Source organism: Panthera onca, chromosome A2, assembly GCF_046562875.1.
Source record: "Panthera onca isolate mPanOnc1 chromosome A2, mPanOnc1 haplotype 2, whole genome shotgun sequence".
Classification (NCBI taxonomy): domain Eukaryota; kingdom Metazoa; phylum Chordata; class Mammalia; order Carnivora; family Felidae; genus Panthera; species Panthera onca.
In genome coordinates this window covers 74,696,484-74,722,479 of record NC_138340.1, presented here as the reverse complement: position 1 = coordinate 74,722,479, position 25,996 = coordinate 74,696,484, and the positions used below count along the sequence as shown (strand labels likewise).

Genomic DNA, 25,996 nt, shown 5'->3' with positions numbered 1-25,996 from the left:
GTTGCCTCTCTGTCACTTACTTGTTACGTGAGTAATAGTGAGTTAATCTCTATAAAGTTTAGTTTCCTGTATAAATGGACACAATAATCATAAGCTTACCTTATAGGGTTATTGTAAGGGCTGATTAAACTATATATAAAGAAATTAATGTATTACTTAGCACATAGAACTTTATAGATATAAAGAAAATTATATTGGTGTCTCTAGAAAAAAGAATTGAGGGAAAAGAGGAATTAGTTATTCCAAGAAGAAAAATTTTCAGAGTGTTTGTCAGACATAGTCTGTTTCTGGAGGAGTGTAGGCAGAGGCATCCTGATCCTCAAACCCTACCATGTCAATGAGAAACTCCCCAATGCTCTGTGACCTACTAGTGTCCCCTAATGCTAAACAGACACTTCACAGATAATGGGAAAAAAACGCAACGCAGTGAATTTTTCATTAAACTAAATTTTTTCTATTTAAAAGATTGTCTTTTAAATGTAAACACACCCTTCAGGGTGAGAGAAGGGCATTCAAATGCCTTTGTTATCTGATAATTACAGCTCATGGCAGTTCTGAAAGGTATTTTTGCTTGGCAAAATGAAATGTTGAGATCTTTCTGTTCACACAATTATTAACGTGCTCCTTCAATTTGACTGCTGTGTGAAATCTCAGAGTCTGGGTAAGTCAGTGGTTGGTGACCACCCAACCACCTGATCTTTGCCATCACAAATGCGACCACTGCAGATGGACAACCACAAGTTTCTGCACTGGGTGTCTCCGAGATCTTGTAGCATTCATGTTTTGTCAGAAGCGACTGTACCTAGAGGCCATTATTTCCACTCGAAATAATGGTTTATTCTGTTGTAGCTCATGGTGAAATCATATTCAGAACATTAGATCAGCAGCCTCCTTGTTTGTGCCGAGTTCAGGCCTCTGGAAGGCATCTAGGGTCTCAGAGGAGGAGTGGGGGATGATCTACCCTTGTGGTATCCATGAAACTTCAGTCTGGAGCCAGGATGTTGCGCCTATGTGATCATGAGACAGCAATTTCTGTCTCTTTTAATTTTTTTTAACGTTTTTATTCATTTTTTGAGATAGAGAGAGACAGTGTGTGAGCAGGGGAGGGACAGAGAGAGAGGGAGACACAGAATCCGAAGCAGGCTCCAGACTCTGAGCTGTCAGCACAGGGCCTGACACGGGGCTCAAACCCACAAACCTGAGCCGAAGTCGGTTGCCTAACCGACTGAGCCACCCAGGTACCCCGTGACACAGCAATTTCTATTTGCCGCCCCCCTTCCCCTTTAGGCTTGGGTTTCCAGGTATCTATGTGGGACTGCTCAGCTAAGAGCCTCAATACACTGACACAGTTTAAGATCTCCTGATGAGACTTTTGGTGGGGCAGCCCCACAGGCCTGTAAGGCCTGTAAGGCCACAGAGAAGCTTTGTAGGTATTAGAAAACAAACCCACATATTGCTAGAAAAGGCTGGAGGATGAGATATTGCAACAAGAACTACACCAGCCTCTACCCCACACCACCTGAATGGCACAGCACTACAGCACAGGTGATAGGAGAGAAAAAGTACACTAGCTTCCCCCCCTTTCACCTCTTCCCACTCCAGAACACACATGAACACACATGGGCGTGTGCATGTACACACACACACACACACACATTTTCACCTAAGCTTGTACCAAAAATTTGAGGCACAGTATTTAACTGTGCTTTGACCATTTTTTCAAGCACATTTATGGTCAGTTCTTAGACATTCTTGCATATTGTACCATGGGTAGCTAATGTGGGAGAACTTTAACACGAGGCCCATCACATTGCCCTGGAGTATTTAGATCATGTCCCCTTGTTGTCAAGCTTGATGATGGTCCAGTGGCCAGTCAGAAGGGAAAGGCTGTGGTTTTTGTTCGTGAAAGCACAACACTGTTAGAAAGCTAGGTCTACAGCTGAGGAAAGACACAGAACATCTTTTTTCTTAAGTTTATTTATTTTGAGAGAGAGAGAGAGAGAGAGAGAGTGCACTTGAGCAAGGGAGGGGCAGACAGAGAGGGAGAGAGAGAATCCCAAATAGGATCCACGCCCAGTACAGAGACCGATGCGGGGCCCGAACTCAGGAACCATGAGATCGTGACCTGAGCCAAAATCAAGAGGCAAGACACTTAACCGACTGAGCCACCCAGGTGCCCTGACATGTGACATCTTCTATATGATTTCCCTTTGGGATTCATACCCTGACTTTCCATTTTAAGCATGGGTAACTAGGAAGTCATAGAAAACAAAACAATGCTTCATCTTAATTTTCTATCAAATAGTATATTTATGTGGTGATTGGTAGTGATGTATAGCAGATGAATGGATGATTTGTAAGTTCAATTTCCTGTTGGGGAAAGAGACCGTATCTAAATTCCTCTGTAGGCACAAATGCTATTTTCAGAATTTGTATTGATTTGGAAAAAAATGGCTCCCCATTGTAGGCTTAGGTGCCACTTTCAAAATTTGGGGACCCTTTATAAGGAAGTCCCTTGATAGAAAACCAGCAAGCCAAAATTGTGTGGAAACTGAGTCAGTGGCAGCTGACAGTGAGCCAAGGGCAGGGAGCGCTTCATGGGCCTGGTATCTTCTGTAGGCACACAGGGCTCCGAACCCAGCAGAGTCCCGAATGTGCATATTAGCGCTCCAAGGTCACTGTCTTGCAATTCTTAATAATTTATCTTTGAAATTGTGTCTTGTAAGCAAAGTCCGATGGGACAACAAAAGCATGTGGGTGGGGGTTTGAGCCTCTGGAGGTCCAGCTGCTATCTCCTCACTTCCTCAGGACCTGTTCCATGCCCCTGGTTCCCCAGGACCCCTGGAAGCCTGACTATGGCTGTCACTTTCTCCTTTATGCCTTTCTTGGAAGCCTGGGTCAGGTGTAGCAAGGGTCATGTGCTCAGTGTAGGACTGACCAGAGGCTTCAGACTACCCCTGATCGAGGTGTTTAGCTCATGCCAGCAAGGAGGTTGCAATCCCTTGGGTCCACCCATATGCCATGGATTGAAACACCAACATGCATGGATATTTTCCCACACATATATACATATATATACATATATACATCCCATGCACGGATATTACCCACACATATATACATACAGGCTAAAGAGCTGGCCTCCTGGAGATGCAAAGGTGAGTTAGAAAAAGTCTTCTCCCTGGAAGAACTGCTCTTCTTGTGGAACCCGTACCCCAAAGTTCTCTGTATGCCAGTAGTACGTCATGGAATTTTGCTTAGGTGTGTTTGATGACTCTCTCTTTTTTCCTCTCTTTTCTGGGAGGAAGTATTTATAGAAGTTGAGAACTTTACTGGCCTGGATATCACAGGAGTTCAGCTTTACTTTTATTAGATGGATAAGAAAACAAATGATAAACAATTGTTGGGAAAAGATGGGAGGGAGATTTAGTAAATTCCAAGAGAGGAAGAAAACATGTCTTTGAAGTATTCTACAGCATGGATAGACTAAGTCTACGTGCAGAATGGAAGCAATTTTTCAATACTTTTGGTAGATATTACAAAAACATCTTCAAGATAATCAAGTCCAAATAAGGGACTTATAGGATTTCTCGTTATGCTTTATCGAGATATCTCAAATCTCCCTTTGACTTCCCATGCACATGTGCAATTTTTAAATAAATATCAGCATTGAGGACCACTGAGCACCTAGATCCCTCCCTCAAAGAAAACTGGATTTCCCTCCACTGAAGGCCTGGGAAGTCACCTACTAGAAAAGTAAAGAAATTCAGTTTTCACATGAATGTCATCAGACCTTCTCTGTTCTCCAGGCCTCAATGAGTGGAGTTGTAAGTACTTATCAACAGGACCCGGAAAAACATACAAACCCTTATGTGAACAAATGAACAGTTACTTTTCAAGTGTGTCTTATTACTTTAGAGTCTTCAGTTTCACCAGGGGTCTGGCTAGGGGTCTGTACATAAACATGTGTGTGGCCAGTATCCTAAAGAAATCCTGACTGGCCACCACAGTGGCAAACAGTGGCAGTGGCTCTAAAAAAGATTTTTATAGACACCTCCACTCCTTCCTTGGCATTTAGTGATCTTGAAGAAATTGAAAGAAAGGGAAGTTTCATTTAGAGAAACCTCTGCCCTGCTTAGTTGGGTTCACATGCTCAACGTGAAATAATAATGCATTCAATAACCCATCTTATAATAAGCAACCTTTGCATCACCTCACTTGCTGGTGAAAACTGCAAACAGTGGTTAAGGGAGGTCTCAACACCAGAAAAAGCTGCGAGATCCCTGTGACCTTCATGCAATTATGTCTATGCTAATGCATAGAGGACAGAAGCCCAAACCCTCTCTCTGAAGAAACCCATTTGTTAAAAATGCATTGGTCGCTAACAAGAGAATCTTATGCCCTGAACATGAGAAGAAGGCCCACCAGGTGGGAGAAAGTGGAACTGGTTTATTCTGGATGAACAATTTGTATTTGCAATTCTAGCTCCTTCTCAGTCCATCCTGACCTTGTATCCTCTTTGCAAAGCGAATGGGGTAAGGCTCCAGAAAAGACCACGCCCTCTCAGGATTAAAGGTGGTTTTTTGTTTCTTAAAATTACGTATTTGCAAAAGCCAACTCCCAAAAGGGCTGGGGGGCTGGGAGCATTTAATACACCAGTGGAATGTCCCCCTTTTTACTTACAGAGTAACTGAGAGGTGCCAAGCCTTGGCTTGCCTTATTTAATGAAAATGCATTGTACCCAAAAAAGAAAAAGAAGGAAAAGGAGGAGGAGGAGAAGAGGAAGAGGAAGAGGAAGAGGAAGAGGAAGAAGGAGGAGAAGGATGAGGAGGAAAGGGAGGAGGGGGAGGAAGGGGAGTAGGGAAGAGGAAGAGAATTTGCAAAAGAAAACTAACCTGCTATGAGGAACACAGTGCTGGTCATTCAGGAGCTCACAGCTTGAGCTGGGTGGGAGCGTGGAGCTTGCAAGGCTGTCCCCTGAGGAAGGGGCCAAAGGGAGGAGACCAGGATCTGGGTGTCCCCCTCTCAGTTCTGTGGACAGTCTGGTCCCTCCAGAGCAGAGAGATCTGCAGACAGCCTTGCAGATTTCAGATGTGAGATTGACACCCGGAAGATGGTGTTGAATGAACCAGTGCTCTGGCAAGCAAACATCTTAACAGTTAAAAATAAGTTTTATCTTAGCATAACTCCTAATCAGTCTTTCAATGTCTTCACCGTTTATGACCTTTCCTTTCCATAGCAGACTTATGCTAGGGATCCCTGTATATACAGAGAACTGACTCCTATTGTATAGCTATTTAGAATTTTATATTATGATCCCTTTAAAATCCATTTTTACACTCCTTAGACTACCTGTGAACAAATTATAATTACAAAATAGATGTATCTGAGATGATTCTTCCCCTTGCTAAGCTAGAAGCCAACCAGGATAAGATGGAAGAATGTTCCAGGTGAAGACACTTGGCAGGCAAGGAGGCAATGCCAGCTGATGCTACTCTGCTATTCACAGAACTAATCATGTATGGTTCCTCAGTGGAAGGAGATTCAGATTTGCATGGGCAGCATCGACAGCACTGTTGTCCCACCCCCCACCCCATGGTCCTCAATCACTGGTGGGTTTTATAAAACGCACATGGGAGCCACCACCACCCCTGGGCTATTTCATCCATCGCCTCATGAGCAATGTGCACCCCTGTGTCCAAAAAATTCCACGAACCCAATATTCTCAGCCTGGAACCCAAGTTCCTCAGCCAGGAACTACTGGCCTAAGCCCTGGTCTGAGAATTTGAAAGCTGTTTGCCAGTATTGTTTTGCCGTATTTTCTGATCACGTTATCATGGACTGAAGGACGTGTTATATGTAAACATCTAGCTTCGTAGGCTCTTAAAGTTCAGTAGCAAACATTCACCAAATGGTACGGAGTACACAGTTAGGGTAGCATGGGGGAGAATGTGGATTGCACATATAGGGACTGGAGTAGGTATTGAGTTGACTCGGGGCAGGTGAATGTTATGGGCAAATTGAATAATATTAAATACATTAAATTACAAATTGAAGCTTATTAAATAATAGTAGTCAACAGAATTAGCACGTATGTGACAAACATGCACTGTTCCAAAAAATTTACAAATACATGTGCTCATTTAGTCCTTACAACAGCAACCCTATGAGGGAGGCCCTGTTATTATTTTGAACTTTTACAGGAGATAGCTGATGCATAAAAAAGTTGGAAAACAAGTCTAAGTTCACATACGTGGTTAAGTGGCAGAGGTAAACCCAGGCAGAGTTTAAAATTTAAAAGACCCCTTGCTTGAAACCTGTACGCCAAACGGCTTTTTCTTTTTAAAATTATATTTATTTTATTATTTTATTTTAGAGAGAGAAAGTGGGGGAGAGGGGCAGAGCGGGGGAGACAGAGAGGCTCTTAAGCAGGCTCCATGCTTAGCATGGCGCCCAACACAGGACTTGATCCCACGACCATGGGATCACGACCTGAGCTGAAATTAAGAGTCAGACACTCAACCAGTTGAACCACCCAGGCACCCTACACCAAACTGCTTTTTGTATCTAAATTGGAATTGAGATGGACTTTGCAAATAAGCTAATAATTTAAAGATATTTCCAAGGTTTATACTAACCACTAGTAAACAGTCAGGTGGATGCCAATGCCTATCTTATAGGAATTCTACCACCCCCAAATTAAAAGCCAAATCTCTCTTTCCACTGATTGCATTCAATCGATGCAAATGACACGCCTGCATCAGGGCCTGGGTGTGCAGTGGTGAGTCTGCTCTGTTGAAGCTGGCAGTCACTGCCTGAAAAGTGCAGGCTACTAAATTCAGAACAGGTCACGGAGAGCTTTCTGGATATCCTTGATCTCCAAGAGAGGTAGCATGTTTCCTAGGATCCTGATAGGAGGAACCTGCCCAGCCCGTTTAAGTTCATGTTTTCACGTCCCTGGCCGTGGAAATAGGTGACCTCAAATCTCTGCTAACGTGGCTAAGTGCTGCTTCAAATCTCTTAGAAACCCTTCGCCAGTGTCATCTATTCATTCTGACTGCTGGATTCCCCCCTCTGGCTCCGATAAGGCCCCCAATTTGGGAACTGCCTTCTGACCAGACAGATGAGTTTATGGTCCTACAAGGTTAAGCATGATACATGTGTTTCGGGAAAATGGAGATGCGCATTAAGAAGAAACATTACTTTCTGATCCAAGCAGGAGAGCATACATAATCTCCTCTAAAGCCTGTGAAAGACTTCATTTTACACATGAAATTGTGTGGAATTGCCCTGTACTGTGCTGAACGTGGTTTCTGAGAATAACCAGTCTCAAAACAAGCTGCTGTGTGCTGGTGAGGGCCTCCAGCAACAAAGAATAAAATGTAAGCAAATGTAATCGGTGTAAAGTTACGGGCAGCAAGCACACTGTGTTGATGACACAATGCCTGGATGGGCCAGATCCTAAACCTTACGACGGCATATCATTACGAACAGGGTCCAAAAGTGAGCCTGGTTCGCGTGAAAGAAATTTGAGACAGGAGGGCCTGACACAGTATAGATTTTTTTTTTTTTTTTAATTAAGACATACACACGTTTTTATTGTGGAAAAGGGGGCTTTCTCCTTTCCTTTGTTTTGTAAAACTCTCCTTTCTCCGTCTGGCGTAAAAATCCATGCCCGGTGAGTATGAGGAAACCTCCCCAAATTTTAAAGTGTCTTCAAAAACTACACCAAAGTGGATTTTTAGCTGTTTGAAAACATACCTAAGTGACCAAACACCACACTTAGGGAGCTGGGTTTGCTCAATAAAAGTCCATAAAGCTCTACTGAGAATTTTAAGGTGAAATTGGACTTAGTTCTACAAGAACAGAACATGTGAGATTCACCCCGCATAGTGCACAGTTTAAAGTGCCCTGCTACTCAAGCATAATGAGTAAATCGCATATAAAAAATTTAGGAGAAAGGTCTCCTGCACATTATGAGGAAATTGTTGGCATCTTATGATGGGTCATCTTACCCTTGTTATTAAATGACAGCGATCATTAAAATGCCAAACATATTTTGACAGAATTCACTTTATAAAATGTCAGCAAGTCTGTGTTTTTATTAGTTTGTTCCAAATCAATTTAGGAATTTCAATAGAACGCTTGTACGTATTCCCCAAGCAATGTCCATTCCTGACTTTCTGCACAAAAAAAATATTACAAATTAATCAGATTTTCAGAGTTCTGCATAATGGCTTTGCACATTTATTGCTTAATCCTGTTATAAAATGTGGTTATGATTGACACCTCACAGTGGAGATAGAAGTCAATTGAATAATATGTAGCAGTCAATTTTATTTGTAGCTTAATGTGCTGGAGTATTTTTTTCCCACATTTCCATTATTTATAAGTCTGTCCCTTTGGAGAATATATAGAAGAATTTGTTTTAAATGAGCCAATAATACCTTCTTTAAAATTTATAAGCGTGACAGAATCATCTTTTTTTCTTGGTCGTCCACGGCCTGCCAGTAAACAGGGTTTGAATTGTCTTTTCCAATTGCTATTCATAGGACAAACATCAGGAAAGAGGATCTCGTTAAGGGTGGCTTGGAATTGGATTTCAACCACCAAGAAAACAAAAGTTACCAAGTAAAACCCTTCAAAAATTGCTGCTAGCTTTATTTATTTATTTTTTGTTTTGTTTTGCTTACTTATTCATCTATTTATTGTTACTGCCACTGCGCTCCTGCTCCGGTCTGTCCTGAAACAACGGCCAGAAGCACAGACAGAGATGTTGTACTGTTTAAGAAGGTCTGGGGACACCTGGGTGGCTCAGTCAGTTAAGCGTCAACTTGAGCTCAGGTCATGATCTCACAGTTAATGAGTTCGAGCCCCATGTCCAGCTCTGTGCTGACAGCTCAGAGCCTGGAGCCTGCTTCGGATTCTGTGTCTCCCTGTCTCTCTGCCCCTCCCCTGCTTGCACTCTGTCTCTTTCTCTCTCAAAAATAAACATTTAAAAACAATTAAAAAAAAAAAAAAACAAGGTTTGAAAGACTTGCTCTTTTGGTGGCATTTCATTTTTCATGCTTTGGAGTCCAACAGGATTCCAAGCAAAGGAAGTGAGTTGTGTCCTGTGCTTAGCATAGCGGGGGGGTCCCTGGAGTTAGCGAGGAATTCATGCTGTTTCAATTAGCATCCAGAAAACTTGCTTCAGGAGACCCACATGCTCTTCAGGGTATCACCTAAGGTGATTGCAAAAGTCTGTCTTTAGGAAAACACATTCCTGAGATTTGGTGTCTGAAATGTGCCTGGAGAAAAGGCTTAAGGGTATGAAGCCATATTAGGGGATAATATAGATGTACTTGGTCATGTCTGGGATCACGCTTTCTCTGGCTTTGGGAAATTAGATTAGCTGTTGCCCGCCTGTGCATAAAGGAGGCAGTCTCCCACCCATGCAACGCATTGGCATCCCCCATGCAAAATGATGGCTCATGCAAGCCTGTTAGTGCGGCTGATGATGGTGTCGCGTTCCCCCCCATCACAGCCTTCTCCCTCCCGGAATGACTGGCCATCCTGAATATCCGTTAGCATAATTTATGCAGTTGACAAGTGATTTGAGCACTGGAGCTATTGATAAACCACTCTGGCATGTCTGTACCTTAATGTTATGTGACATCACAGGAAAACGGGGTCATGTGCATTCCCGGGCTGGATCTTATATTAAGGGAGTGCTTCTGTTTTGAATTCCAGGGGCCAGAGGAAACCCAGCACTATCAGACCCAGGCACTCCTGACCAACACCAAGGCAGTCAGACCCACCTCCCTTTCCCGGTTGGGCCACAGGTCAGTATCTCTCAACTACTTTCCATTAGGGCTGCGTTTAGGGTGGTTCAACCATATAAATAACCAAATAAATAATAATGAGTTAAATCCAATCAACTCCAACAGAGCACACATGGTGATAAATTTTCGTATGGGAAACTGTGTGGCTACATTATTTATTAAATACCATCAAGAAAAAAAGTGTTCACAGAACTCTCTTTTTAAAGGAAATATTGGTTTTAATCATTTGGAATATTTTTTTTTCCCTTTAAATCCACTTCAACCGTGTTGGTTACTATGCAGCCTTCTAGAAAGTAAAACTTTAATGACTGGAGTGTGAAGAAAATTAAGTTATTTCAACCTTACGATAGCCATTTTTGAAATACAAGATGTGATTTAATATAAAAAAGTTAATGCAATTTTAATGCAAGTTCAGCTTATTGGGTTTGACAATACTGTACATCACATACAGCTCTTGCATTAATAAAGAAATACATTCATTATTTTTTAAAGTCCAATATTTGTTTCTTGCAGCCTGGTGTGGTTATATGGAGATGTAGAACACAATTATAAAAGCTGGGCTCTTTGCTATTATTGTTTTTTGGTGTTTTTTTTTTTTTTTTATCTCTGTCATTTAGTGTGAAAGCTTTCAGAGTTCACCTGCTTTTATGGGAAAAGAAGCTCATATGTGAGCCTTTCTCTCTCTTTTGCTGTCATGGTTGTTCCTGAAAATTAATCACTTTCAGCACTTTGAGGGCTCACCAATTGAAGACTTGAAAACCCAAGTTTAAGGGCTTGGGTGGTGGTCTTGGCTTTCTTTTTCCAGCTGCCACCAAGTCCTAATGTCTGTCTCGGGTCCTAATGTCTGAGCACCACGATGCCTCGGTGCTCAAGGACAAAAAGCCTGGGGAGGTGTCTCTTCGTCTATGGAAGCTCATAGAGGATTCTACTGGGAATCTTGGAAGACGGCTTCTTCCAGCCATACCTTTTCTGATTTCATGCTTGTGACACTGTGTGCGTGTGTATGTGTGTGTGCGTGTGTGTGTGAACATACCAGGACTGACAAACTCATGCCTCCGGGTCAGATAAGTGAATGACAGACCCAGACAGTGAGAAGCGTGGGTGGGCATTGTGACAAAGGGAGAAAGCATGCCCTGCTTTAACCCCGAAGATTCAATTTAAAAAAAAAATACTACGTGCTCAAACCCCCAACTCTGTGTCCTGTACAGTCTAAGAACCAGTCATTTTCCTTCCTTCTTATTATGATGTTACTGTTGACAGTGGTGTCACATCAGCGATCTGAGCACCAGTTTATAATTTTGTGCTTATTCCTAAAAAATACGTTTATTTTGTCTTTAGAGTAATTAAAAAAAATTTTTTTTAAACATTTTTACTTATTATTGAGAGACAGAGAGAGACAGAGCATGAGCATGGGAGGGGCAGACACAGAATCTGAAGCAGGTTCCAGGCTCCGAGCTGTCAGCACAGAGCCTGATGCAGGGCTCAAACTCACAAACTATGAGATCATGACCTGAGCCGAAGTCGGACGCTCAACCGACTAAGCCACCCAGGGGCTCCCAATTTTATTTATTTTTTTTTTTAAAGAGAGACAGTTACTTTGTAAATTTAGTAGAGTCTAACAAATACATCAGGAGCTAGGCCTGTGGAGTCTGGACCAGTTGTCTAAAACTAGGCTACTTGATGTCCCAGGGCTTGTCCAGAAGCCTCCCTGGAAGAAGCTACGCAGGGTAGCTGTAGGCAGTGGCCAGAGGGTGGGTTCAGCCCTCCTCCCTTCATTCCTCTCTAAAACAGTTCCGTGTATTGAGAGGGGATGGTGAGAAAGGGGCGAGCCATGGGCTCTGAAGCAGTCTGCCTTCACACGAACCCCCCACGATCACCAGATATGGGACTTGGGGCAAGTTACTAATCTCTCTGGATCTCATTGGCAGGACAACTGCACTAACACATGCACAGCAATATTAGAATAGTGCCTGGCTATAATTTATTAGGCTTTGTGCTATGCCTGTATTTAATTACCTCTTACTTTATGGAATCATTCTGTATTAAACACACAGAAGTTGAAACCCCGCAGTAAGAGTTTTGTATTGGTTCCACTAGAAGAAAAATAGACATGGGATTATGTGTCACATGGTTCCCCAAAAGGGTGCAACGAAAGTGCCAGATAAAGAACTGTAAGATCAAATACCCTTCTAGTCATCTGGCCTGACCAGGACAAGAATCTCTCCTAGGTCATCCTGGTGGAAAGCCCACACTCGGGCTCAAACATGTCTGGGGCCCAAAGCGCACACTGATGAGTCTGCCTTTCCATATCAAACAATGACTATTGGATAAATAGTGGATACAAACATATGTTTGGAATGTTGTATGAACTGAGCAAGGAATGTTAGAGTACTAACAGGAGACATCTATAAAAGATTTTCTAAATTAGCCACATCAAATATTTTTGCTTTTCTGTAGTTTTTTTTTTCAGATATCTTAATCATCCACACACGACTTCACCATTTTAATGATTGCATTATCATTGCTTAATGATTATCCAGTTTTTTAATGTATTCTCATTTTATAAACATTTTCCATTTTTCTAAAGAGGTGCCATAATGACCCACTTTAACGATTAGGTTATATCTTGTCAGGCTTAGTACTATAACAAAGTATGCTTCAGCATTTATATATTTTAAAATGTAATGCATATTTTCATTTATCTTTTGTCTTTTTGCAATTTTTTAAACAATTTTTTAAGTTCATGTATTCTGAGAGAGAGAGAGAGAGCAGGAGGGGCAGAGAGAGAGGGAATGAGAAAATCCAAAGCACACTCTGCCCTCTCAGCGCAGAGCCCGATGTGGTGCTTGAACTCATGAACCATGAGATCATGGCCTGAACCAAAACCGAGATTTGGATGGTTAACCAATTGAGCCACCCAGGAGCCTCTCCTTTGTCTTTTTGAATAATATCTTCAGGCTGTATCCCTGGAGTATGTTCTGAGTCAAAAGGGGTTGAATATTTTTGCAATTCTTGGTATAGATTTCCAAATTACTTTCCAAAAGACTTATGATTGAGTACATGTCCTAAATCCACACAATGGTGTCACTACAGACTTACCAGCATGCTGTAACTCTTTTACATTATTTTTGATAAGTTAATAAATAAAAAACAGTATTTTATTGCTACTTTTGAGCCAAAAAAAAAAAAATCCCCTGATGCCAATGAGTTCTTTCTGGAACAACACAGAACAAATAGTCAGAGAATTTCAAATATATAAGGGTAAGATCAAATGAAAATTCATTGGAAGTATAATACATAAGTGTAAGGTATTACTTTAAAAGGTATTTGACGTCCTGAAAAGAAATCCAGACCAAATGAAATTTTCCAAAGAAATAAATGAAATGTGATTTCAATTTTTTTTCTACTAGTTCATTTTGGAATAGAGCATGCTTGTTTGCTACTTTTTCAGGAGATTTCTGACCCTGCTTAAGTAAAGGAAAATGCTCTAAAAGGCCATGTCCTGCTTGGTTCCACTGGAAAGTGAGCTAGGATTATCTGTTTCCTTGCAGCCACTTCTGACAGCACAACAGTTAGCCTCTGCTGTCGCTGGCGTGATGCCGGGAGGCACGCCAGCCCTCAACCAGCCTATCCTCATCCCCTTCAACATGGCCGGACAGCTAGGAGGACAACAAGGACTGGTCCTCACACTGCCTACTGCGAATCTCACCAACATCCAAGGGCTGGTAGCAGCAGCTGCGGCCGGAGGCATTATGACTCTGCCATTGCAAAATCTACAAGGTAACCCATTGTCTCCATGTGCCATGTTGGGCTTAATCCACTGGCCAGTGTTCTCTGAGGTGCTCAAGTGCCCAGTGGCGAATTTGGTTCAGAGTTACTTCTACTATCGAAGAGATGGAAGGCTTGTGTAGGCAGCAAAGTTTCAAGTGGTCTGTGAATCCCAAGCTTGGTCAAACCATGGGCTTTATCAGTCCTTGTTTCCTAACAGTGATTTGAAACCTTTCAGGTCTTCTGGAGTCACTTGTGAGCAATCATTGCACAACACATCAAAGATTTAGATGTAAAATTATTGTGTTGTTATTGGAGGACCTGAGTTACGATCTCAAGAGTTCTTCAATATAGCCATCTGCAAAGAACAGTTAGGCATTATTTGTTTCTGTGGCAAGCGGTTGGAACATCTCAAATACAAGGTACCATTTGGAAGTCTTAATTTAAGTATTATCTTACTAAGTACTTTTAGTTACGATTATTAAACAGAAGTTGTTTTACTTGAGATCATACTTTATGATGAGAAAGATAGACTTGTATATTGAGGCTTTATATTCCATGGGCGTATAACAATGGCTGAACTCATTTTACTCTGGAAGGATAGTTCTCTTGGTACTACAAAAGTTTTCACTTTTCTTTAAAAGATTTGGTAACACTGGTTGATAGACTGATTTACAAAAGATTCTGTTAGAGGAAGAATTATATGGTGAAAAATGGCCTGGATATATTATTAGGATGCCTAACAAAAAGAAGACAAATTGGTTTTGGACTGCTGAAAGGTGTTTGTTTTCTCCATTGATATGAATCTTAGCAATTAAAAAATGTGGGGTCTTTTTACAGAGTGAGAGTTCAATTGTGTAAGTTATCAGAATAACAATTTAAAGTACTTTTGGTAGTTGGTCAAATGTCAGGGCTCCTTATGGCCAGAGCATCAGCCCATAGATAAGAAATTGACCACGTAAGAACTGGTTAACTTTTGACCCAAACTTTCTTATACACTGTATGTTCTAATATCCCACCTAGCGTTGCCACTTCGTGACTTTCACTTTAATGTTTAAAACAAAGTCTGTCTTATACCATTAAATTGTGCCAGGAAACCTGCCATTCATAAATCATGCATGCCCAGGACACGCTAATGCACAAACTTTACTTCTTTCAAATTTGAGAGTGCCTGGGAGCCAGGATCTCAAGATTAAGCAAATAAGGCAGGAATAAACAAGGTAAAAAGCAGAAGTAACAAAGTGTAGGGAGAGGCTTTCTAATGTAGGTGCATGATGAAATCTTAATGAAGAAATGGGCATTATCAAAATGCAACCTTCCATTTGGAACATTTGTGCTTATGGGAATATTGAATATTATAAATAAACATAAGCTCGTGGAGCTCCTAGGTCATGAATTAATCTTGCTTGGTTAAAACAGACGCCAAAGTCAGAGTCCAAACAATCAGGCTTATGATATCTTTATTATGGCTTGGTATTCTTAGAATTTTAGTGCCTGGTTGTTTTAAGAGCTTGAAGTTAGTGACTGGTCCAATGTGGACTTCCATCAAGATTTTCTCTGGCTCTCTTTTCTTTAAATATCAAATTTAGGATTAGTGTGGAATTTGGTTCTTTTTACACCTTTGGTTTCAGAAAATGAATTCTAAGGTTTGTGACCTGATTAAGTAGGTTCAATGAGAGTGCTAACTCTTTTTATCTCTTGGTGCTTCTTACATGATTTTCTTATCAGCCTCACCTTCAAAAGTGGATTGGAGTTGATGGTCAAGCTCTCATCTACTAAACAAACACAAGGGAACATGTCTCCCTTTGTCATTTCAGTGATGTTGGAAAGCAAGTGGTGAGGTCATTAAAATAAAACACCTTCCAGTAGCAGCTCAGGCCGTTATAGGAAAACCTTCCTAATCAGTCTTAACACGCAAGCCTGTCCTCTAATACTTTTCCCTTTAATAACTTTGCAAATAAATCCCAATTCCTAAGCCACTGTTAGGATCCAGAAAAACTCCCCTGCAGTTTCCTTGGGCTTTTCTCTTCCTTTTGTATCTTCTCACATGATTTCTTCACCACCCAGACCTCACCGGGTGACTGGGGATTTCCTAGGGATATGTGACTTCTTCTGCTGAGACAAGGAAAGTTCCAGGCAAACAAAAAAGAGTTGGTCACCCTGCCAGAAGTCCTGGGGCAATAAGGAGGATAATTGGGTAAATGTCTCAAATCTCCATGGTGCCCAAGATGAGTGTCCACCTCCTGAAGTATAATGCCAATGGCATCCTGGCATTCAGCCAGCATCCGACCCAAGGATGATCTCACCACCTTTAGGGTACCTACTGCAGCCCTCGACAATCCGTAGGCAATGTCCATGGCTTGTGTAGTTTTCCAGGTTATATCACAGAAGGCGGTGGGATTCTAAGGATGGTGGGTGGATGGTTGGCAGGCTGGAAAGGCATCTGCAGGGCTCCTGGTTGACTTTGAGACTGAGCCAATCCCAGGCATAATCCAGTCCCACCCCCTTTCGGGGGTAGTAATCTTGTACATGGTCTACACTACCTGAGAAGGAGTCCTTACACTCATGTGTATAGTCAACCCATGTATGCTCCGCCCCTCCCCATGGTCCACCCTACACAATGGACACAGTCACTTCCAAGGCTTTTAAGTCTTTTGATTCAGAGTCTGTCTCCCTCTCTCTCTGCCCAACCCCCCACTCTCTCTCTCTCTCTCTCTCAAAAACAAACATTAAAAAATATTGAGTCTTTTGAAACAACTAGTAAGTCTGCACAACTCAAATAGATACCCACCTGCTTGCGTGGTTTTATAAAACAAGTGTGATTAGTCAGTATGAGGGAGAGGGATTGAAGTGTTAAACTCCTTGTCTGAAGTGGAACCTGTTTCCATGTGATGCACTGAGTTCTGGATGGTTCCCCTCTTCCTCATTGTGAAACGTTAAGGATTATTCATGAAGTAAATCTGACAGCTGCAATTATCTCTGAGTATCCTCCAGCCTTCCTGCCTAGTCCTTCAGCCTGTCTGTTCTTCTAGCCCCAAAACTACAAATTTGCTAAGAAAGAAAAATACTGACATAGTTTCTTAATGGTTTTTGGAATTTGGGGATAAGTTTTCAAGTATCTTCTTCTGTACTAAAGGGATTAAGAGCTGCTTCATTTACGTTCCCTATCAAGTGACATGGAATTGCTCTCAGACCCTCAGAGGCCATGACTCATGCATGTATTTTAATGAGCACTAATGACATGTTGTTACGATGAGTGGCTTTTCTTCACACAGGCAGCAGGGGTCCTATCACTGTCTGCTCCTCTGAGCATCATTCCCAGACTAATGGCATCAGCTCTTGTTGGAGCTTGTTAGAAAAAGCAGACTCTCGGGCCCCACCCCAGACACATTGAACAGAATCTGCATTCTTAAAAAAATTCCCAGGAGATTCTTAGATACACTACAGTTTAAGAAAGCCTGGTCTAAGGAGCTTTTCCAAAATTCATCTGGCAAATCCCCTATTATCTCCAGCAACCTCTCCAGATTCCAATCATCCTCCGGTGATGGGGAGCCATGTGACTGTGATAAGCGCCCTTGTTAATTTTCCTGCTCGGACCACCCGAGGCTTCTATTGAGGGTAAAGAGTGAAACGAATAACTTGTTTGGGAATTAACTTATTGCTTCCGTTAGGACATTCGCATCCCCCAGACAGAGAGGGGTTCTCTTGCACAGTTGAAGCATTGTTAAAGTCCTTGCTCTGAGATTTTATCCAGCAAAAGCTTTGCATTGATGAAAAAGAGATCATATTGCCCTGCAGAAAACTCATTTGCATGGCCTGGGATTGTTTTCCCTTTCTCCTCAGATCCTTCCATGCAGGAAAGAGAAGCACCAATGAGGGGGTCTTTTTGTAAGGAAACAGCCGGGAGTAAGGTGTTAGAAATCTTGCAGAATCCCAGAAACAGCTGGCAGCCCAGACTGTGGCACCCTGGAAGTGAAGTTTGGAGATCAGAGAAAACAGTGAATCACTAAGCTGCAGGCTGTGTCATTCTCCCCTTGGAGAAGACAGGCATGTGTCCCCACTTCTAGGGTGACTAGTAACCTGTCTCCTCTCTTCTCCTGCTCCTCCCTGTGACTCTTCTCTATTGTGTTGGTTGACTTTTGGCTAGCCCATAATTTTGGCTCACTCATATTCCATTCTGTCTCCTTGGAGGACACGCATCTTCCTAACTCATGTACCTCCCAGGAACACTCCGTTGCTATTTCAGTCTCCATCGTCTCTATCTTGATGCCCATCTCCACGTCTGTCAAAATTCAGACTCTCCAAAATTCAAATTCCTAATGGGCTGAGACGTGGCATTCTAGACTACCTTGTAGGTCACTGGCCAGACTAGAGATTGACTGCCCCATGTGGAAGTGTGCATTCCTGTCCAGTCAGCTCTAATGTGAATGGAAGGGGGGAGCTGGGATGACATGGTGTGGAACATGGGCAATATGCTTAAGAAATATTAGACAGAAGAAATAAAGAAAAAGAAAAGGAAACATTAGATGGGAGATGATGAGGGCCTCCCTCAGAAGTAGAAGGGGCACTGGGGGAGGCAGGCCACTGGGAGTGGCCTGCCCACTGGGACTCCTACACAGACTAATAGGCCCTCCCGTGTGCATGGGAAGAGATTGAGACATACCCTGAACTCAGAAATGCCAAGGGTGGGGTCTAGATTCTGAATATTTTAGGGGAGGTCCGTGGAAGTTCTGGCTGGGATTCAAGGGCACAAGTGCTCTAAACTCAGATAAGACCTAGAAATGACCTACTCCTCAACACTCCATGTCCCTACATGAAGTAGAAACAGATTCTCTCCTCTCTTAACCTTTGAGAGCCCCTGCCCCCTTCCAAGCACCTCCCACCATCACCACTCTGGATCTTTCCATTCCCGTGTCCTTTGTCTATCTGCTGCCCACAGAGATTTGCTCTCAGGTGACTGTCAGCAAACCCACACCTGTGACACGAGACTAACAATGACCGGAAAGCTCAAAGAAAGAAAATGACTAAGGCTGCTCTGTCACATACGTGATAAACTTTCAAAGTCAGTGTTTTCCATTTACTTATTATTTTGAAACACACCTGTGCTAAAAATATAATGTGCATTTGTCCTAGTGTGGGAACTGGATTATCACTTGATGGGGCAAAACAAAGTCCCCATGTGGAACTCATGCAAATGTGTTGTGTTTTTTCCTTTGTAAGATTCAGGCAGGAAATGTCGACGAATACAACCTCGTATTTGTTGGAACAAGTGACAACAAGCCACAGAGGGGTTAATGGGACAGCAGGGGTGGGTCCACATCTAGGGCAGATGATTCAAGTTAGTGACTTTTCTCATTGCACAGACTGAGACAACCCACTAATCACCGTGGACAACATAAATGGAGAATATAAATGTGCTACGTAGGAGATTTATATCAAAGTGTGAACATTCCAGTTCAGTCAAGCATAACATTTAAATTAATGACCAAAAATACATTAGAGAGTGCTGCTTAACCTGAACATGGAAAAGCAATTAGGTTCAAGGCAAGTTGAAAACTCAAGGCCAAGGGTGGGTTTTCCTGCCCTTCGTGCTGGCTGGAAAACAGCCCTCATTTTCTCTCACTCTCCAAAGTCAAGTCAGGGAAAAGTATGGGGAATACTTTCGGTTTGGGGGATTTTGGCTGCAAATTGCATTACATTTCCTTTCTGTTTGTTTTGTTTGTCCTTGTTGTTTTAACCAAGGTATCATTTACGTACAATAAAATGCATGGATCTTAGGTGGCACACAGCTCAATGTGTCTTGATAATTCTATGCCTCCATGCAACCTCCATCCACCACAGTTGATACAGAAAACATTTCGTTTTCCCCCAAAGGTTCCCTTGTGTCCCTTTGTAGCCAATCCCCTACCTCAAACCAGGCAACTCTGATCTGCTTTCTATCACTTTCGATTCATTTTGTTTGTTCTAGAACTTCATATACATCAATTCCTACGGTATGTATGCTTTCGTGTCTGGCTTTTTTCACTCGGCATCATGTTTTTGAGATTCTTCCGTGTTGTTGTGTATGTCAGTGGTTCCTTTATTTCTTTCCTAAGCAGTATTACATTGTAAGAAGATGCCACAATCTGTTTCTCCATAGCCAGCCCCACATCCTAGCATGCAGACATGGTGAAGTTCCCCTGCCCTGGGGGTAGAGAGAGTTGTCTCCGTTGGACACCCCTTGGGAAGCATCCATGACCACTGTTCTCCTTGGCCCTTTGCTATATCCCTGGGAGATTCTTCCCTGTCCATCATCTTTCTTAGCTACATCTGAAGAGAAAATTGAGAAATATGCCTCAGTCCCTGTATGGCTTATGGAAGCTTGGGGGCCGAAGGGGTTGCTTGAAGTTTCCAATAGTTAAAGATTTGTAGCTTCCTTGGGAATCTGGTTCTGTCAGAAACTGAGAATGCTTCTGATCTTTTTGCTTTCAGTCAGTTCCAGATGCCAAAGTTTTTTCCAAGGCATACATCTTCTGTGTAATTTATTTTTGCTTTTTCCCTCCCTCAGTTCTCTGTTTCAATTCAATCAGCCTCAGGGTATGGGCACTCTGACCTCCTTGGTGTTCTCTAAACATGCACCTACCCAAGGGCCTTTGCACAGGTCACTTCCTCTGACTGAAGGACTGTTTCCCCAGAAAGCATCAGCCTACTTCCTCCCTCACTGTCCCCAGTACCCCTGTTCCCTCTGACCTGATTTCCTTCATTTACCTGTCCATAGCGCTTACTACCTTCTACATAGATTTAAAATCTCAGAAATTGTTGAGTCTTTCTTATCTTGTCTTGTCTTCTCTTCTTTTCTCTTCCCTTTCCTTCCTTCCTTCCTTCCTTCCTTCCTTCCTTCCTTCCTTCCTCCCTTCCTTTTACTGCAGCCACCTAGGGCAGTGGAGGCAGCATCCTGATGCTTAGCCCTGATGCTCTAGGGGATGATAATTACATATAGTGTGTTAATAATATGTAGTGTTTATCTAGTCCTGCCCTTAGAACGTATGTCCTATAAAAAGCATCTTTGTTTGGTTCAGTGATGTGGCCCAAGAACTGGAGCAGTGCCTGGCTCATAATAAGTGATCAAAAATAGATGGATAGAGAATGGATGGATGGATGGATGGATGGATGGATTTTAAACCAGGAGTCAGTCAAGTGAAGAGAAGTAAAGAGAACATTCAGTGTAGAGAATAAGGCATGAGGGTCCTCTGAACAGTTTTCATTATTGTTCAAGTGAAGGTTAGGAGTCTGAAATGGCAAGAAATCAGACTGGAGGAGCAGGAAGGGGTAATACTGGAGAGATTTGTGTGCCTTTCCTGTACATGCTGAGCAGCCTCATAGGGCCCAATGTGTTAAGAGATGAGCAAACCTAAAGGCGATGCAATTATGCTATGATATTTTCATGGGTATATGTTTGCATTTCCTTAGTAATGCTTATGTAATGCCAAGGACTCAAAGCAGCTTATGATACAAGAAACCTGAAAGGCCAAATGCTGTTTTTAAAAAAAAGAATAAACCTGGATGAAGATTCGGACCTATGGGACAAGTCAAAGGGGAGGCACATCACATTCATACACTTATTTATCTATTTGTTTATTTATTTATTGAAAGAGAGAGAGTGAAAGCAGGGGAGGGGTAGAGAGAGAAAGAATCTCAAGCAAGCTGCACTCTGAGAACAGAGCCCGATGCAGGGCTCAATCCCATGACTGAGAGACCATGACTTGAACCAAAACCAAGAGTTGGAAGCTTAACCAACTGAGCTGCCAAGGCACCCCCACATTCCATACTTTCAATTATCTGACAGTAAACAGAGTCATATCAGCTTAACAAGAAACAAGGTCTTTTTTTTTTCTTTTTTGCTTTTCACTAATTTTATTTATTTACTCAATGTATACCTACTGAGCTTTCATAGCATATTAGGTCATGATCTCAGCTTAGGGTATAACAGGAAACAAAACAAAGAGAGACTCTGAAGGCACTGTGCTCGTGCAGGATGTAAAGGAGAATGAAGCAATGAAGGGTGGCAGGCATGGGGACATGATGTATTTTACACAGGGTCATCAGCATCAGTCTTTCCACTGGACAGAGACCCAAAGGACACAAGGGACAAAGCTATATAATATCTGGGGGAAGAGTATCCCAGATTAAAGTTCCAGATGCTGAGAAAAGTTCATCACACAGATTCCCAATGAAGAACTGTGAAACCGACTGGTGGACAGGACACTGGGCATCTTTTGGGTTCACTAAGTTGTACCACAGTAACTAACAAGCACACGGTCTCAGTGAGGTACCACAGAGGTTTATTTCTGTGTTTATTTCATAATACATGTTGGCTACAGGTCAGCGGTGGCATTACTGAACATCCTCTTTCTAGGGTCCAGGCTGAAGAAGCAACCCTCTTCCTGGAATAGGCCTTTCTCATCACACAGGGAAGAAAGAACAGCAGAAACACAATGACTTCCAAATCTTTGGCTCAGAAGTGGCTTATATCACTTCCATTCATGTCTTGATCAAGCCTGCTGCCGATGGGAATGAGGATACCCCTAAAGCGGAGAGTGTTCCTCGAGCACATGATTGGAAGCTATATTACAAGGTGCTACACTGTTCAACCCCCACTGCACTGAAGATACCCTGCATGAGTATTTGATTTAGGTCAACTTTAAGATTCCTTCCAACACCAAGAGTTTACCATTCCATTAGGTGAACCCATTAGGTGAGACCATTAGGTAAAATGGGCTATCCGTGGGTTCCTTTGAATACAACTCAGTAATAATTTCATAAAGTAGTAGAATTCAAACAATAAATATAAAAATAGATTACAAATTTATGGAACAATTGGGGACTTTAAAAAATAGCACATGTACACATGTAAAAATATGACTCCTTTTTAAAAAAATTTTTTTTAATGTTTATTTATTTTTGAGACAGAGAGAGAGTGCACAAGCAGGGGAGGGGCAGAGAGAGAGAGGGAGACACAGAATCTGGAAACAGGCTCCAAGCTCTGAGCTGTCAGCAAAAAGCCCGATGTGGGGCTCAAACTCACAGACCGTGATATCATGACCTGAGGTGAAGTCAGATGCTTAACCAACTGAGCCACCCAGGTGCCCCAAATATGACTCCTTTTATGTAACATTCAGGAAAAGGCAAAATGATGGGGATGGAAAGAGATCAGTGGTGACCAGGGGTAGGCAGTGGGGGAAGGAGTTGACTATAAAGCAGTGCAAGGGATTTTGGGAGGCTGATGAGACAGTTCTCTGTCTCGATCATGATGGAGGTTACAGGACTCCATGTGTTTGTTAAATTGCATGCTAGAAAGGGTGAATCTTACTGTATGTAAAATATACCTGTTTTTTAAAAAAGGGAAGTAGATGGTATGGTGCTTATAAAATACCAATAAAACACCAACTTAGGGGCACCTGGGTGGCTCAATCATTTAAGCCTCTGACTGTGGCTTAGGTCATGATCTTGCAGTCTATGAGTTTAAGCCCCGCATTGGGCTCTGTGCTACCAGCTCAGAGACTAGGGCCTGCTTCAGATTCTGTGTCTCCCCCTCTCTCTGCCCCTCCCATGCTCATGCTCTGTCTCTCAATAATAAATAAGCATTAAAAAAAAATTAAAACACCAACTTAATGTTAAAACATAAAAAAGAATATGTATGGGGCTCCTGGGTGGCTCAGTTACTTAAGTGTCCAGTTGACTTCGGCTTAGGTCACAAACTCACCGTTTGTGAGTTCGAGCCCCACATCAGGCTCTCTGCTGTCAGCACAGAGCTTACTTCAGGTCCTCTGTCCCCCTGAGTCTCTGCCCCTCCCCCACTCTACTCCTTTTCTCTCTCTCTCTCTCTCTCTCAAAAATAAACTTTAAAAAAGAATATGTGAGTACAAATCTGCTAATAAAATGAAAGCTAGGGAAAGCTTCATGGAGACGAGAGACTCAAGTTTTCCCATTAAAGAAAGTGTTAATGGCTCTATTTCTCAGATGCACAAGTGAACACTAAAATAATACAGGTTTTTACATGCACACAATTTGACTCCAGTTGTTTGAAAGAAATCCAAACACACATCCACACACCCCATAGAGAGAGGAAAAGAAAACTACTGTATACAACAAAGTGTTACTGGTAGATTCTAGACAGCAAGAAATTATGGATGATGTTTTCCTTCTTTAAGTTTCTTCATTAATAAGTATTATTCCAAAATCAGAATACTTTGTATTCATTAAAGTTAAAAGTCATATCCAAAGCATCATTATTAGCATTGACAAGGTTGGGTCTATGGGTCTGCTGTCTTGCCCTTCTAACCACCTTTTTAAAAAAGCATCCCTCAACGCAAAGTGGATTAATTCTCAAATTAACACTACAACCACAAAACAACTCTATGCATTCATGATGTATGAGCAATCTTTAATACGAGTAAAATTGCCTTTAAATGTGCTTGATTTTATTGATCAAGGGATAATTTATAGTCAGGGAGTGGATGAGGGGTAGGCACGTGTTTCTGAGCGTTCTATCATTCTTGACGAAGGAAACAGTAGGTGGCCATGGGCGCTGCTTTTCCTAATAATTTACTTTTGTGCTATTCTAGTGATGTCCATACCCAGAAAGTGTCGTCCCCAAGGGCATCATGAACATGAGAGCAGAGGTCTAATACCACTCACAGAAAGGGCAATGCAGCACCTGCCACAGAAACAAGAAGAATGGACTCAGGCTTTTCGTATGCAATGATTTCTCAGCCTCTGATAGGTGGCTTGCTGTCACAAAGTCCAATATTAAAAATATCTAGTGCATAAATTCATATTTGCGGTGTTATTCAGAAGAGCCCCACCTGACACACCATACAATAATACCAAATCCACCATAAAGAAGTTATGAAAGTTGTTGCATGTGTCTTACTCCGGCAGTTTTTCAAACCTCCGTATCTCCGAGGCTTCAGACTTTTTATTTAAAATACCTGGAAAGCCCGTTCTGCAGTACATTATCCTTGAAGCAGGCGTCACTGAGGCACTAGGGTATGGATTAAACTGGAAGCACATGAATGAGGAGTATGACTAGTATACTGTGTATTTAAGAGATACTGTCAATGGAATAAAGCATTGTCAAAGGATAATGGTTTCCAGCTGCCACATAAATGTCAAAGCAAAGCCAAAGCATTTATTTTCAAAGCAAAAGGCAGGGAAGTAATGTGATCCCCAGTTTGTACATAATAAGGCTGTAAATCCATCAGGGCTCTTGATGGCATGCAGCGGTGTGTCTACACTAGGATGTGCAAACTGGATTAGATTCCAAGGCAGCCATCAGAGCTCTTTTCCAAGATGGCTGCCGCTAGAATGACACTGAACATAAAACCAGAAAAGATTGTGCTCAGAATGTTTCTCAAACCTACTCCATTACCAAGGATGAGAGAGACTGGGATTATTTGTTCAAATTTCCTCTGGGACCAAAATAAAGAAGTCTTCTGTATCTTTTGGAAAGTGTGGAGGAGGCGGGCAGGGAGTGGGGAGGTACTGAAAGTAAGGAGATGGGAGTTGGCCCCTCCGTTCCCCTCTGCCAATGTTCAGAGAATGAAGAGGTAGAGTTGCCAAGAAAGTCCGGTCTTCTTGTGCACGTGTGATTCTTGAAGGGCAGATTTCCAGCGAGAGGTCACAGCTGTCATTTCTTGGCCCCTCCAGAGAAAAGCTCAACCTCATTTCTTGCCCTGAGCTATGCACAAAGATTGATTGATGGATTTCACAAATACTTGCTAAGCATCTGCTCTTTTCCAGGCACTGTGGCACTGTGGTAGGCACTCCGGTCTGGTTAGAAAAGAGGCCTTCGTAGTAATCAGGGAGAGAAAGGGTCCGGGTGGCCATGATGAAGAGCAGAGGATTCATTGAGGAGACATTAACAAGATGCGTTTGGTAGGACTTGGTGATGGATTAAATGTAGAGGGATAAAAGGAAAGGCAGGGAGATGTTTAGCTAATTTGACATGTGACTTCATTTCCTATGGAAATTTTAAATGGAAATACCAGTGGCCAGTTGAAAATACATGGTTCTAAAACTCAGAATGGAATTGGCACTGGAGACCCTGATGTAGACACCATCAACACGTGTGACTGAAACCAAGGAGGGAAGACATTTCCGGGAAAGAAGAGGTTAGGGAAGGATCACGAGTCAAGCCATTGGAAGAGGAAGATACAGGCACAGCCGAGACCGAGGAGAAGTCCCAACGTGCATGATTGTTCTGCACCGGCTTAGCCTGCAATTCTTTGGGTTTGGATTAACTTTCCTTGGACATAATCGACACATTCACACTGGAGCTTCTGGTTGTTGCTTACCCCTTATATAGCCAGAGTGCAACAAGAAAGAGCCTAAAAATTATATCTGTCAATTTGCTCTTTATCTTC

General features: G+C 42.3%; 1 protein-coding gene across 8 annotated transcripts in view; it reads left to right on the top strand.

The window, feature by feature from the left end:
* Positions 1 to 25,996, top strand: part of POU6F2 (POU class 6 homeobox 2) — a 493,870-nt gene that overhangs the window by 218,205 nt on the left and 249,669 nt on the right. For all 8 annotated transcript variants that reach the window (XM_078442582.2, XM_081795022.1, XM_081795021.1 and 5 more), the window contains exons 3-4: positions 9,733 to 9,824; positions 13,376 to 13,604. In XM_078442582.2, the coding sequence (XP_078298708.2) occupies positions 9,733 to 9,824; positions 13,376 to 13,604 (321 nt within the window). The remainder of the gene's footprint in view (positions 1 to 9,732; positions 9,825 to 13,375; positions 13,605 to 25,996) is intronic.